We start from the raw sequence: 15,607 nt of genomic DNA, 5'->3' as shown, positions 1-15,607 counted from the left end.
GTTCAGCCTGGAGAAGAGAAGGCTCCGAGGAGACCTTCTTGCAGCTTTTCAATACTTAAAGGGACTTATAAGAAAGATGGGGACAGACTTTTTAGCAGGGCCTGTAGCGATAGGACAAGAGGTGATGGTCTTAAACTAAAAGAGGGGAGATTCAGCCTAGATTTAAGGAAGAAATTTTTTACACTGAGGGTGGTGAAACACTGGTGCAGGTTGCCCAGAGAGGTTGTAGATGCCCCATCCCTGGAAACAATCAAGATCAGGCTGGACGGGGCTCTGAGCAACCTGGTCTAGTTGAAGATGTCCCTGCTTATGGCAGGGGAGTTGGACTAGATGGCCTTGAAAGGTCCCTTCCAACCCAAACCATTCTGTGATTCTGTGATTTTAGGAACAGAAATAAGTGTATAGATCAGAGTATGGAACGCTTTGACATAACATGAAAATACAGGAACAAAAAGATAACTAAAGTAGCATGGGAAGTGTACCCAATAGACTCAAATGTTGTTTGAGCAACTGCTGAAGAAAATCAGGGAAAAGTCCTCTGTGAGATCTGCTTCAAAAGACGAGACCTGCTCTATTTTTCCTCATTGACAGTTGTGCAAATGAAGCCATGAAGTTCAAGTACTCAACCTAACTCCATCTTCCTTAAAGACAAAATGACCCAAAATTGGCAATCCCAAAGTAAACCAAGATACCTATGAAAAGAATAGAAATGGTAATGCTCTTGGCATTGTTTTATTGAACTGAACCCAGGAAAAATACCAAAACACCAACTTCCGTAAGACAGAGAGAAATCGCCTGGGGTCATCTGAATATCCTAATGGATATGCTATACAGCAAATTTAGAAGTTGTTTCTGATTTCACATGCTGCATAAGAAATGCCAGTTTTAGAAGAGAAGATCATTTATCCTCCCAAACAGCACAAGCACAGACTGAACAACTTTTGCTGCCAAGAGACAAGCCTGAAGAAGGAAGACAATCTAATTTTCAAGTTTCATTCAATCTGTAATATTCTTTTGAAGATCATGGCTCAGGTCACCCCTTGTAGCAGAAGATTTCCTGCAAAAAGTTCACTAGGTTATTGGGAAATGCAGTAACAGTAAACTGCTGGCTTGCTGTTACAAGCAGTCGGTGCTATGATTTCACCTACAACCTGTGTATGAAAAGTAACACCACTGCATTATCAATGTGACAAATCAGAGTCTCATCCCTTCAAGTAAGCAATTCTCTGTAAGAGTAATTCTCATGAAGTCTGTTTTGTGATGCGACTGCTCTTTTAGACAGCAACACCCTCCCTCTGTGTAATAATTTTGCAGCACTATGAAAGACAGAAATGAAACTCTCACATTTGAAGTGCTGGGTAAGCAACTACAGCTCTGTATGCAAGATGCACGATGTTAGAAGATATTTGAGTCTGCACAGTCCCACTGCAGAATTTGGACAGAGAAATGCATCCATATGGCTCAGCTTGAAGACCAGGAGACAAAACAAATCTGTAAAAACCGGACCTTTAACAAAACTGCAATCTTGCAAGACTCAATATCTACTACAAGACCTCATTTATGCTGTTGTCCAGCATTCACAAAAATATTCTCTATTTTTTAGTAATGCTGACAAAGGCAATAATAATTCTTAATCCTTAACATGGTATGTGAAAAGGATGACTTTTTCCAACAAGAACCTGCGTAAGCAGCTTTTAGTAACCCTTCTGCTGGCCATAAAAATGAAATGCAGAGCACAAAAAGCCAATAGCTATTTTTCATTGAGTCCTACCTTGTTGGACGTGACGTGTAAGGATGAAGCGCTGCCCCCCCCGCCCTTCTTTTTAAACTTCTGGGGAAAGGAACAGGTACTGTCACAAGAGGTGTAATACCAGAGGTAGGTGACTTTCATTTGCCTCTTACAGACCAAGGTAAACGCCTAAAGTATCCAAAGCGCTGTGCAGGTAAATCATGTTCAGTGCCGTTATTCTTCCCTTGCTAACCGGGACTACTTCCAGATGCAAAGTAGCAAAAGGTTCAGTTTCTCAGCTATTTTCCACCATTAGTTTCGATGGCCATCATCTTGTCTGGGATGCAATCACCACTTAAGCATGATACGCACCCACGCATGACTGAAAAAGGTAATCATCCTTTACAAATTCTCTGTTGGCCATAACAGTAAAGAATAAACACAGGCTCACCTCGGCTACCTGAAACTAAATTGAGAAAAGCTCAAGTGGCTTTTCTAGGGTTATTGTTCAACATCTCTCTCACTGCAGAATTTTTTTTTCTATGCCTCTAATCTGCTTGAGCCAGCTATCTTCAAGTTTAATTTTCTTTCATCCTTCCACGTCTACAATATCAACTGCTTGTCAATATCACATATCCTGCATTTTTCATTGCATAAATATTTCTTCTTTAAAATTATCTTTTTTTCTACCACTGTCCTAATTTAACTCGTTATGAAGTCCCAGTTTTTCTCGCCTGTCATAGGACACGCAATCAGAGACATCTGATTTTTTTGGCATCTCCAGAAATGTCTTACCTAACACAGGAACTTAATGGCTCAAAATGTCATTCCTTTAGCAAACATATTATAGATCTCACTCCAATCTACTGCACAGTTGTTCTCTCTCTTCGCTACATCTTCTGTCTTGTTGCAGAAACTGACCACTGTCCATAAGGTGTCCTCCTCACTGGGCCTTGTGGTAGTCTTTCTCCACGTCCCTCCATGGAGCTTTGCCATCAACAGCTCTAAAAGATGCCAACGTGAAATGCAGCTGGAGCATCAGAGCAGCAATCCTGCCTCCACGACTGCTCTTGCTCCCGCTCCAATAAAATATGCCAGCTCCTCTGCTTCACGACACACATAAAACACCTCGATGCCTGCGTTTGTGTGCATTTTTAAGCCTTCTACTTATTGGAAATATTCTGAGGTGCAGTTTGGAAAACATTATACTAAAAGCAGCCCTAATGTACTGCTTCTGTTCTGCTTCTCCATGCCCTGTAAGCAGGCAGGACAGTGAGATACATACTCGCTCTTAGATGTTCAGATGTAAATGGTAGCCAATACTCTCCTGAGAGTACGTGCAGGCAAGGCAGATGGGAGGGGAGTGTACCAGAGGCTCCTAAACCGTAACACAGCTGATAAATCCAGCATCTGATTCAATGCCCTGTGATGGAGAAAGCCATCCTTCTCAAACCAAAATCACAGTGTGAACACTCTTTCTTCACAGAAAATGATCATTAAAATAAATGCTGTGTTAAACAAGATAAGCGGGAGGTGATTCACATCCATGTGCATCGCGGCCCTCAGGGAAACCTAAAAATGAAATGTCATTTCTCCCCTTTTCATTGCAAACACACACAAAGTATTCAGTCAAACTAAAAACAAACAAACAAGCAAAAAGAATCAGTTCTTCCGAGGCTGGAAATAAATATTCTAGTATTATAATGAGCTTTGATTAAAAAAGGTCAGAAATGATACATGAAAATGCACTGCACGAACTATGAGCTATTTTTAAACTTACCTGAGGCTTCCCTAAAGTTTGCTTTTTCCTGCACATACATTGTACATGCACACACAGAGACACACAAGATGTCAGTACGCTCTCATAGAAAGTTAAGAGAAGGTGAGTGCAAAGGCCTCATCTAAAGAAGCGTTAGGCTTTTATCTACCTACTTGCAGACCCCCACCTACAGCACCAAGAAGTTGCCCACTACCATGCTGGGTTAGCGAGAGGCTAATGAGGATCTAGTGGTGAGCGGAGGCGTTGGACAGACCGCGGCCGGGGGTTAGTGTGAGCCCAGGCCCACTCCCGAGGGGCGGGAGCGAGGGAGGCATGGAGGGGCACTTACTGACGCTGCCACAGACCGCCATGCAGTACTCCTCCGAGTCAAAGTTGTTCCGGTTCCCGCCGCAGCCGCCGTAAAAGAAGGGCGCGCACTTTCCTTCGGCCACGTCAAAGTACCAGCGGGAGATCATCGCGCGGCAGGGACCAGTCTCGGCTTGCTCAGAGCACACCTCTAGTCACAGGAGACCCAGAGGAACCACATTTAGCGTGAAAATGGTATTGTCTCAGTTTCTTAATTAGGCGCCTCTCAATGCCCACACATGTGAGCGAGGAAGAAGATGCACCAAGGAGGTGTTTCAGGGAACGGGAAACCCTTCCCCGGAAAACCACCCCAGAGACAACAAAGGTAAATTTTGAACGGATTCAGATTCGTGCCACTAAGTCACCTTAGCCTGCCTATTCTTTTATGTTTTTCGCTACTTTATCTGCACACACGGAGAGGTGTTGCCCTGCAACAAGCTCCAGTGCGGTGGCAATGGTACAAGCGTGGTTTCATCTGCTTCTAGGCCAGAGGGGTACAACTACTGGCTGTCCACGGGGTCTGCCGATGGCCCCAGGCAGATACCTGCCCAAGCAGCCTCCTTGGTACCTGTCTGGAAGGGGAACATCAGAAAGCAGAAGGAGCCATATTTTTTCTTGTTGTTTTTTAACTATATACCTCCTCCCTGCCCAAACTGAGAAGGTTTCCTAGCTTATACAAAAGAAAAAACAAAACCAAAATATTTATGAGTTACAGAGCAAACCAAATGCTCTTCAGACCTATTTATATATAGTCATTGTCAAAGAAACTCCCTCGGCAAGCTGACCAGCACAGGGTTTTTAATTCATAGTTCGAGGGCTCACATATATAAAATTACTGCCATAGCTTTAACCCATCCATGGGAGGAAATCTCAGCCCCAGTGAACATATACAGGAAAAAAATTAAAACCGTTTGTGTTCATTGTGAGCTGGCACAGTCTCTGCTTACATCCTGCAATGCATGAAAACCTGAGGGAAGAACCAAACTACACAAATTAAAGGAAGACAAAGCAAATTCTGCCTGCAATTTGGAATTCAGCCAATTACACATGTAAACGAATAGCCCTTTACCAATAATGTTCCAAACAGACAAAACCAGTTTTATCTTTCAACGTGCCGCATAAGTCGTTTCAAATCTACATAATGTTAAACAACAATACGCCTCTCATTTGCTTTCAACCCAAGCGCTGCATCGGCAGACAACCTGGTAGGTTCAACTAGAGGCTTCTAAATTCTGTGCGTATATTTGAATTTTGTGGAAGGCAGGCCCCTAAGGGTTGAAAGGTATGAAGAAGTATCGGTGCATTAGCACTGAAAATCCCCCACACGCTCATCACCTCTCAGATGTCGGCTACAAAGAATCCCGCTTTTCAGAGTCTGTCCTGATCCATCACGTCACTCTATCCAGGAACACCGCTATTTATAAATCGATTTTATGTCCTATTGTCATTGGCAGTCAGTGTATACCTACATTTCCTTAAATATATAATATAGCTATACTTTTACATGTGTTTAACATATTCACGTATCGTATCTATAAATAAAATCCAGAATCAATTATAGGGAGCATACATTTGGTCTAAGAGAAACAGATCCAAGTGTAGGCAAACATAAAGGATTTGCTATAAACATTGCAATTCCGTACCAAGCAATTAGGGGGCAAGGAATAGCAGGGGGTGAAGAAATACTAGGTTTTTTTACTTTAAGAAAAAACAAAATAAGCATATTTAATTGTACAACACGTTAATTACAATTAATTATATGCTACCATATGATTAATTATAGACCACATTTAGTATACAAGTGTTTCTTCTGATTTATTTTAAAATCAAATCCACCTCTGCTGTCCAATTACACAGTCAAATCTTAACACAGAGCTAATTTTTCACAGCCTTGGAAGAGCTGCCACATGTCAATTAAAAATAGATGGTGACTCTTGACATTAAAAAGACAGGTATAATCAAGAGAATTTTTGCTGACAGGAAATGTCACTTCAAAAAACACAAAGGTCTCCACAACTCAGTCTTTCTTAGTTCATGTTGACTATGGGCTGACCTCTACCCACACAGTAAGCGCCTTCTAGATTTCCCTCAAAATACTAGTTCTGCTACAAAGTCTGATTTACTTCATTTTGCACTGTTAAACGTTATCAGGATGGAAACGGTTTACAGATTTAATCTGAAATTTCCTATAGGTACCTCTCTTACAGAAATAGCAGCAGAGATTTTTTTTTTTGCATGTGCAAAAGCAAAGGTAATTGCCCACCAAATAACTGATGCCACCAATAACAAGGAACTGGCTCTTTGGAAACTGAAGCCATTTACACACATGAAGACGCACTTGAACCAGCGTTCAGGCAACCACAGGGTAACATATTAAAAAGAGCAAGCCTGAAGCACTGCAGCCCAGTGTTGTGGCCAGGGACCTGCCTCCTGCCTGACCTGCCATCTCCCACCAGGCTGGTGGTGACAGTACAGGGCAGTGGAGGGACATCCTTCCCTCCAGCCTGCACAGCCGACTGTACTGCTAGTGGTGAGACCTAAATAGTAATTATTTCATCGCAGAGAGAAATGGTCTACTGTGCAAACAGTTTATGACCTAAATGAAGATTAAACAAGAGAGAGGAAAAATGGTCTGGGTTACTGTTTCATGATTGCTCTGAGGGAAGCCTGTTGCTGGTCCAGCCTAGGAAACTTCTTGCTGCTGTCATCCCTTTCCCAGTGTCACCACCACCGCCTGTTCTCTGCGGAGGGCTCAGAGTAGCATTCCTTCACCCCTACTTCAGGGCAAAGACACATTTTTAAGCCAGCTTCAGTGCCTGGGAAATGGTCCCATCGCTCCTGTTGGTGGGCCAGTTGCTCCTCCCATGCCTTTCCATATCCCCATCACTTGTCCTTATAGAAAAAAGCCTCTGCATTTGATCCTCAGCTGTACCACCTCACCCGAGATGGGGAAATGAAGTGCAGAGATGGGAAATTCAACAGGTTTTCTTGGGATATTAATCCAAATACCATTTCCCCCTCCACTACTACCGAGTGTAGCAATTAATGCCTATGATGAATGAGCTACGGTATTTTCACAGATATTAGCAGCAGGCAGGTTGCATACACTGCTAAATGATTCATCAAAAAATTAAAAGCTGTCTTTGCTTCACATATTAATCTTGTTGCTGAAAACTGATTAAAAGATGAGTTACTTTTTGCCACTGTGTAATTCGATTTTACTTGATACAACAGATAATTTGTATCCAGTACAGCATTAATGGTGAGCCTTGCTTTGTTGAAGGAACTTGCTCACTCTCCCCCCTCCAAAGATGCATTTTTTGCCTTTGGCTCCATGAAACTGGATAAAATTAAAGAGGACAAGACTTTGCCACAACCCGGATTCATAAGTGGTCTAAATTCTGTTTTCAGACGCTTACAGTTTTCAAACCATCCTTCTTCAATAGTAAAATTTCTCTCATCTTCTCTGTGCCCTAAACCAAAGACTGCAGTTGCCAATACCTTCATCCTCTGAAACCTTAGATATGGCAAATTATTTCTGAGATAATCAGGAAAGTCTAATTCAACTTTCCTCATTCCAAGCTTCTTATACTTATTCCAGCCTCTCAATGCAAAAAGAGTTGTTTCTAACCAAGCAGGTAGATCATCTCCTGAAGGACAGTGCTTTGGCAAAGCTTTCTGATTTGCTTTTAAATTAATAGTTAAAGTGTTATACTGAAAACTAATCAGTTACGCTAAACATCGGCACTGACTGTGTTATTTTTTCTTTGAAGAGCACAGACTTCAGCACCCTAGGAAATACAGAGTCTTCAAGTATGTGGACACTGATTTACAGTGGCTTTACACAAAGTACTTCCATAAACACTCATTTACCAAAATGCTGTAAGTAGAGCTAATGAGAATTTATGTGCAAACATTATAGATACTTTTAATGATCAGTTTTTACAGAGGGAAATACAAAATACGGTTCTGAATGGCATTTAAAATTTTTTCATTACCATATAAATTGTTTCTTTCTGTTCCTTGAAGAAAACCGATTTTATTTCCAAGTGAAATTATAATTGCTTTATTTCAAAATCTCAGCTCCATGCTTTTTTTTTCCACATGGGACTAACACTTACTCTGTGAACATCATTTTCAGTTGAGGAATCTGAAATAAAATTTAAACTTCTAATGGGGGAAAAAAAAATTAAAGCTACATTTACATACTTCTATCACTCTAAACATCAAGGTTACTCAGTATTTTCTTCAGGATTTGAATTTATTTACATGATCATGAGAACTAAGCTCATTTAAATGCTGGCACAGTCAGTCCCAAACCTTAAACGAGAAATTAAATTTGAAGAGATTTAAGATTAAAGGACAAACAGGAGGAGTTAGACTACCAACTCCGACCTGTCTTGGAAGTTGGGTCCTATGTTTAGTTTACACCTCTGAAAATACCCTTTACCTTAATGCCACAGTAGAAAGATACCATCATGCTGGTTTATAAATATTACAAGTTCTTTAATTTAGCCACGGTAATGGAAAACATACTGTATAGATGACTCACTCTATACTACCAGCCCTTCAAGTCTGAAGTTGGTATTGTCAAGTACATACAAAAAAAATCATACTGGTAGTATGAACCAACTCACTGCGCTGGTATGTGTTTGCTTTGTCTACGTTGCTGTCAGTTCAAACTGTGTATCATAATCACACGGGACCCAAACAAGTCTTAAACAAGGACCTAAAACACTTAGCTGCTTAAGTATGTGGGATCACAAGCTTGTATTTTACCATTTATATTTCATTAAAGAACAGAGTAATCGATTAATGCAAGAGAGGCCAAAGTAATAAACCTCTCCAAAACATATATCATGAGGTATATGCTCCACTTAATCATGAACTAGTATGTATAATATTACAACTGCAGCAATTACGGCTTCCACGTCTTCCGGAAGTGAGAGCTATATAGTTTGAGGATATTAATACACATGTATCTATATTAGTCTCCATTTTTTAACTAGCTGAGAAAAATTAGACAAGAATAAATGCACTGTTTTTCTTTTAGTTATACTGTTTGTGTTCCAAAAAGGCACAATACTGTTTTGCTCAATGTATTAATCAAAAGGGAATATTTAAAGATAATTTCACTGAAATAAAACATCCTCGTTCTCAATATATGGTTAGAAGCAGCAGCCAAATTTTAGTTTGAGTACTCAAAGACAAAAGCTAATTTCCGAAGAATTTTTTGGAATTAGGAGAAGACAGCTGTGAAGCTGGCACATACTTGAGGAATAAGGTTGGTGCACAAGCTACACAATTGCTAAAATACTTTCTACTGAGAAAGTTAAAAGAAAAAAGCAGAATGATGACTTCTAAACACAATACTGAAGAACAGCTCTTCTAAAACTGTTAAATACCCTAAAATTGTAATTTCCATCCTGTGTAATTAAGATTGAATTTCTCTCTCTGACGTTTATTCTTAAGTTACTGGAGGGGGATATTTGGAATACGAAAAAAATTTAATTGTGTACTTAGCTACAATACAAAGCCTTACAATTCTGAAGTGGAACAAACACGTGAAAATACATTTTCTATTTATTTGTGCACAATACACTACATTTTGAACCAAGGAGCCATATAGTTACTACTGATGGTCAGAACCCAAATAAAAATCCCAGCTTGATTTTAAAGGCAGGTCAATAAAATTTCATGAATTTATATGTATTTCAGAAAAGGTATCATTTCCCCATAATATCATGATTATGCTAACATGGCAAGGCAGTGAATATGAGGATTAGCCCAAAAGTGCATGCTTGTCTTTTTACACAGCAAAACAAAACATTCAATTAATTATTGCTTCAATATAGTAAAATTACATTTTCTCTAGGGAAACAGATTCTTGGGGGATTTCTTCTGTCAGGATATATTTCAAATGAAACCACTCTCCACCCTCCAACCTTACCTAAAACATACTATTACTGTGTTTAGTATTTCAGTACTTTTGCCCTTGACCCAAAATAGTAATAATATATTGCTTTTCCATCAACAAGATTACCAGATCATAAAAAAGATTTCTTCTGATTGCAACGTATCTTGAAGTATTGTATTATGGTGGAATAGCTGTGCTTTAAATTATAGTGTCTAATTACAAGCTATCAGTTATTTTAATGCAAATCCATTAGGTTAATTTTATCAGCTCTTGTTCATACGTTAGAGTAGATTATCATTCTTAATGAAGATCTCCTAACAAAAACACAGTAGAGTTATCATAATGTGAACTATCCATATAACAACCTATCCATGTTTTCTTAATATGGAATACAATCACACATTATCACTTTCCAACTAAAGCATACTGCGTAGTCTTGAACCAAATGAAGACGAACTACTACTTTAAAAGAAAGATAATAACCTTTCAAAGAAGAAAGTGAGGCGAAGCTACGGAGGGTGAAAAAAAGCCCAATTAATCTAGCGTATGCCACTAACATTATCTCAAAATTTACAGCTGATAGGTCTAGCAATGAGGGTTAACCTCCCTTGCCTTAGAATAGATGGTAGCTGTCACCGAATGGATTTAAAGTCTTTTAGACACAAAAATCTTCAGAAAAAAAACCCACGCTAGATCAATAAAGCTAAAAGCTACCATACAAATATCAGGCTACCTTTCTCTAGCTAGGAAACCAGCATATGGTCCCTTGCTTGCAACTCCAGGTTGTAAACACAGTTAAGATGTCACGTCAAGCAGCACTGCTGAAATTCTCTCCTAACTGTTTAATGAAATCCAGCTGAACTACAGAAGGCAAACCCAGTTGCTAAAGGGCAACGTTATACACTAGACGAGGCAGGTCAAGCTTAGGCTCCTGAATCCCCCGCATCTGCTGAGAGGTATGCGAAGAAGCTGCCAAGTGTTTTCTGCCAAGCTGCTGCGCTGACCCCACTGCTCTCCTTTAAATGAGACCTGATTGACTGCTATGTTGACGGGAAGCAGTAAGCTGAAATTGCTTATTCTTTGTTGTATGCCAAGAGAGGCTGATTTTTCTTGTCACCTACTGTGCTGAAGGAGAGCAGAAACGAAATCACAAACAATTGCCCATGACGGGGGAGCAGCGCTCCTGCTTGCTTCAGTCATGTGCTGGAAGAATCACCTGGAGCCTGGATGCCTCGGGAGCAGCTCTGCAACACCTGAGATGCTGCGATGATGACAGCAGAAATCAAACCGCTCCCTTGCTTAAATCCTGGCCAGCAGAGAGTCACCTCCCTTGCTCCATATAGGGACAAAAGTCAAGAGCCACAGTTTTCCTGCAGGGCTCCATAAATGAGCCACACCTTCTTCAGCACAAATTCAGTGACAACATCTCCCAGTGACCAAAGGTGAAAAATGTCAACCTGACATTAATTTCACTCTTTGGATCCCTGCAACCTCAGACCCACAATCATCTGGATTTAACATCTGAACTCCAGCAAGAATGTATCTGAAAGTTTAAACTGGTTTTGCTGCCCTACTCCATATGAACTGAGAGTAGAGATGATCCTCACAAAAGGCATGGAAGTGAATACTGGCAAGTACCATGCTAAGAAAAATTGATTCACATTTTTGAGTAAACACTATAGCTTATAAAAATATGGTTCCTGCAGAAACTGAATGAAAAGACTGTCCTCCTGCCAATGACCTCTCCCATTCTCTAGGCAAGACTAACTTCCTTTTCACTGGAAGTAAGTTTGCAAGTAGTTCTGCTATTGCTATTTTGATCACGATTCATTAAAATATGCATAGAAATAAAATTGCCTGACAAATTGATTCTACAATAGCTCAAGTGTCTTTAAACTGTAACATTACATTTATGCTTTCCAATTATTTATGGTTGACAGCAATCATTCCATTGATTGGGGGAGAAAGTGCTCAGTACCAGCCCACAATTAGATTCTAATTCATGGTTTTAGAACAGTAGCTCTTTGTTGATTTCACATATGAAATGCCAACTCCTCTCAAATTGGACAAACCCATTCTCTGTGCTCTCTAATGCTAATGATATAATATTAGTTACAGCTTCATAAAGCATACATAAAACTGGCTGTAAAGTGTCTGTGAAGAGCATCCTAGGATAGGTTTTATGAACTGCACTTAGCAATGCTTAGGAAAAGTAGCCTGAGCAGAGCTCACATCCGTGAGAACAAAGCTCTGACACTTAACCCCATCTGGAAAGGCTTTCTAGGTGTCTCCATAAGGCGGACCACTTCTTAATACGTACGTTGTCTATAAGGTACCTCTGCCTCTTTCATTTGCACTGACAGTGACCAACTTTTCTGTTTGCAACAGCAAGACAACAGCAGATGCTCAGCACAGAAGTTCCTATGCTGGATCTGCTGGCTGCACCAGGAGGACAGGGGCCCTGTAGGAAGCTTTCTCTCAAGTGCAGCAAGGGAAGTAAAAGCAAGGGCCAAGGCTTTAAGTTATTTTGACACTTCTACACTTACAAATAAGCAAGCATTTTGCATAATGCAGCTCTGTCCGATACCAGTTACATGCACTCAGGAACAGTCTCGGCACCCTCCGTGCCCCAGGACAGCTGGAGGTCAGAAAGCCCAAGGGGCTGTGGCAGAACTGTGCTGAAAACTTGTATTGATAACAGATTGCCCTCACCTCACTTGCAGCAACACATATTTTACTCATAGTCACCCAAGGTGGGAAATTTTAGACTTTGGAAAAACAGGACAATAGCGTTTCATTGTCAGCTAGGAAGCGTATACGTTTCTAAAGGATTTTTAAAAGGCAGCTTCAATAGTTCGCCTCATCTCTTTTGTATTTTACATTCATTTTATTACACACTATTTTCCTGAAGGCTAAATATCTTAACCTCTTTGAAATGTCAACCTCAGTAAAGAAAAACGCTCTACCTAATTTGTCCTCATTTCCACTCATCCAAAATCCCATTAAAGTCAAGTGTTCTTTTTTTTTTTCCTCTCTCAATATTCATTTACCAGCGAGAACAGGGCGTTTTATCCCCAGGTGGTGAAAGCTCACGTATGGAAATATATTTAATTGGTTTAAAGATTTAAACATAATCTGCTCCTTCCCCCTCCTCACTGAAATGGCTCTCCAAAAACTGAGCAAAACACTCAATGTTGTTATATAAGACAGAAACGCACAAGACTGCATTGCCAGCCTTAGAAAGAAACATTTGCATGTGATTTTAGCAAAGCATTAGCGCTTTTGATGAGCGAGCTTATCTGCACGTAGACTGAACAGAAAAACCTAAATGAAGTAACTCTGGTTTTTCAAAGCACCTCTTGGGCACCCTTCTGTCCCCGGCACATGTGATGAATTGTAGCTGGCAGCCCTCTGCTCCGTACCCGTTCTACCAAACTTCGGCACCACAGTTCAAGAGAAAAGGACGCTGCCACATGTAAAATGGGGGACTCCACTGGCACTTCAGTCCCAAGCACCTCCAGAGGCAGGGGATGGGAAAGCAAGGGGAGAGGAAAGGAGCCAGGCTAGATGTTTTCTGCCTTGTTTCATGACTGCCCCAATCGCTGCCATTTTTCCTCTGCCTCCTGTAGGTCCCAACTCCTTTCTTTTGAGCTGTAGTCTTTAATCTCATTTTCTGCCATCATCTCCAGCACTTACTAGTAAAGATGTAAGCACTGGAGAAAAATCGGCACCTATCTTGCCAAGATTTACACCATATGGAATTGTACTTATCAAAATAGAAATATAAGGATAATTCATTCAAATATGTATCATAGGAGAAATGTGGCATTCAAAAATATGTTGCTGTGTTGTCCATGGACTAGGGTAAAATTCAAAGTTTAAAATGCAGTTATGTTAATAACTACAAAATATCATGAAAAACAAACTTCAGAAATGAAGAATTCTTTCTCACTCCATGCTTTCTTTTTTTTGGGCAACGCATTCCTATTTCTGCCCCTCCCCACCCCCCAGTACAACTTATTAACTAGGTTCACTTTTCTACATAGTTGTTTCTAAATTCACCTAATTTTACTGAATTACTAGTTCATGGAGAAATACTGAAAACAGGTATCTAACAGAAATCACACAAAATGACTAATTACTGCTGTTAATATAAGCGACCAAACCAGGTAGTGCTACCTCCTGCTTTGAACTGACACTCCCTATCCTTCTGCAAAACATGCACGTGATAACCCACACACATACTTTTCCTGTGCTATTTGCTACATATGGCAGTTAACTTTTATTTAATGTTACTTTAAAATAAAACCAACCTTTCTGCTTCCATCCACATCATACACAACGACCACACTTCATACACAACGACCACACTTCATACACAGGCACCCCCAAAGAATATTTGCAATGGGAAAGGGGGGGGATTCAACGTGCAAATTACAGAAGCCAAAGCATAACAATGCTGCAACTTAGGATATTTTGCTGTTTGGAACATTTTTTGTCGTAAAGGGCAAACATGCAAAAGCAGCAGGATCAGTTTCCCAGCCCCAAGCTAAATACCCATGAATTTACCTCTGACAACCTCTTCCACAGACTCTGTAGTTGTGGTGGTAGTGGTCGCAATACTGGTAGTTCTTTCAGTTGCCTCCTCATATTCTTCCTCTGTCTCTTCTTCAATTTCATCACCATCATCATCATCGTCATCAGCATCTTCATCTTCTACAACGGTTAGCTCCTCATCTTCCTCTGGTTGTTCTTCTACTACCTTATCATCACTAAATGAAGAACATGATAATGATGTGTGAGCAACAAAATGATTTCAAGATAACAAGAGATAACATTTTATTCAGAAACAGTATAAAGACAAGAAGTTACCTGTTTCTCCATCTCCCCCCCCCCCCCCTTTAAAGAAAGAATCAGACACTCTGGAATGTCCCATAGAGTAAGAAATCAGAAATGCTAAAAAAACAAACAAAAAAATCAACATAAGCAATGCAGTAAGAAAACCAGCAAGACGCCAGACTGGAGCTCCTCCTTTTGCAGAGGAATGGAAAAAGAATCCCCATCAGCAATACCGTATTTTGACAGCTGAATAACACTCCAAACATGCTTGCTCCATGCTGCCATCATCAAATCAATTTTTATTTTGAAAGAAGCTCAAATTAGCTCAAAAAGCACTCAGTTCATATGGACATGGAAACAAGAGAGTTCCTTGGGACTTTCTCACCCAGGAGACACCTTACTCAGAGGCTTGCTATGGACTAACTTGCATGCCGCTCACAGAGGACTACCAAGTGTTGAACTGACCTGGAATTGTCTACACTGACTGCTGAGTTTTTTGTTCTGTTGTTAAAGTAGTGTTGTGAACGGAAAAGCTACTTCTACAGGAACTGCGCACAGAGCTGTGTTTTCACAAAGGACAGGACAGAGACCGTCGACACGTGATGCTGCAGCTCATGTTTAGCTGACTGTTGATAGTTTTCGATTTGAGGTTTTATCTCCTTCTGGCACCTGAAAGCAGACGGTGGCCACGATGTTGCCTTTCAGGATCTAACACCCAGAGAAGGAGAGGACCCAGTTTTGGTCTTCTGTGTGACAATGGCACTGATGGAGAGGTGAAAGCCACACAGTTTTGCTGATGAAGCGGCCATCTCGGCCAACGCACGCAGACGTTCAGCACGGCAAGCTCAGCTCAGATGCTCTGCACTACCAACACTGCTGTACAGCTGATCCGTAACACCTCCATAAAAGACCTGTGGTACCAATGTGTATTAGGATGGCAACACAAGCACCCCTACACTCACAAAGAAACCCCAAACTATTGGGCTAAACATTGTTA

The 15,607-nt window shown here is 40.6% G+C and overlaps 1 protein-coding gene across 1 annotated transcript in view; it reads right to left on the bottom strand.

The window, feature by feature from the left end:
* Positions 1-15,607, bottom strand: part of APP (amyloid beta precursor protein) — a 238,051-nt gene that overhangs the window by 90,068 nt on the left and 132,376 nt on the right. The window contains exons 6-7 of the mRNA XM_059824454.1: positions 14,341-14,543; positions 3,838-4,005 (exon numbers count right to left, since the gene is read on the bottom strand). Coding sequence (XP_059680437.1) covers positions 3,838-4,005; positions 14,341-14,543 — 371 coding nt within the window. The remainder of the gene's footprint in view (positions 1-3,837; positions 4,006-14,340; positions 14,544-15,607) is intronic.

This window comes from Gavia stellata, chromosome 1 (assembly GCF_030936135.1).
Source record: "Gavia stellata isolate bGavSte3 chromosome 1, bGavSte3.hap2, whole genome shotgun sequence".
NCBI lineage: Eukaryota > Metazoa > Chordata > Aves > Gaviiformes > Gaviidae > Gavia > Gavia stellata.
This window is presented reverse-complemented; position numbering and strand designations above follow the sequence as displayed.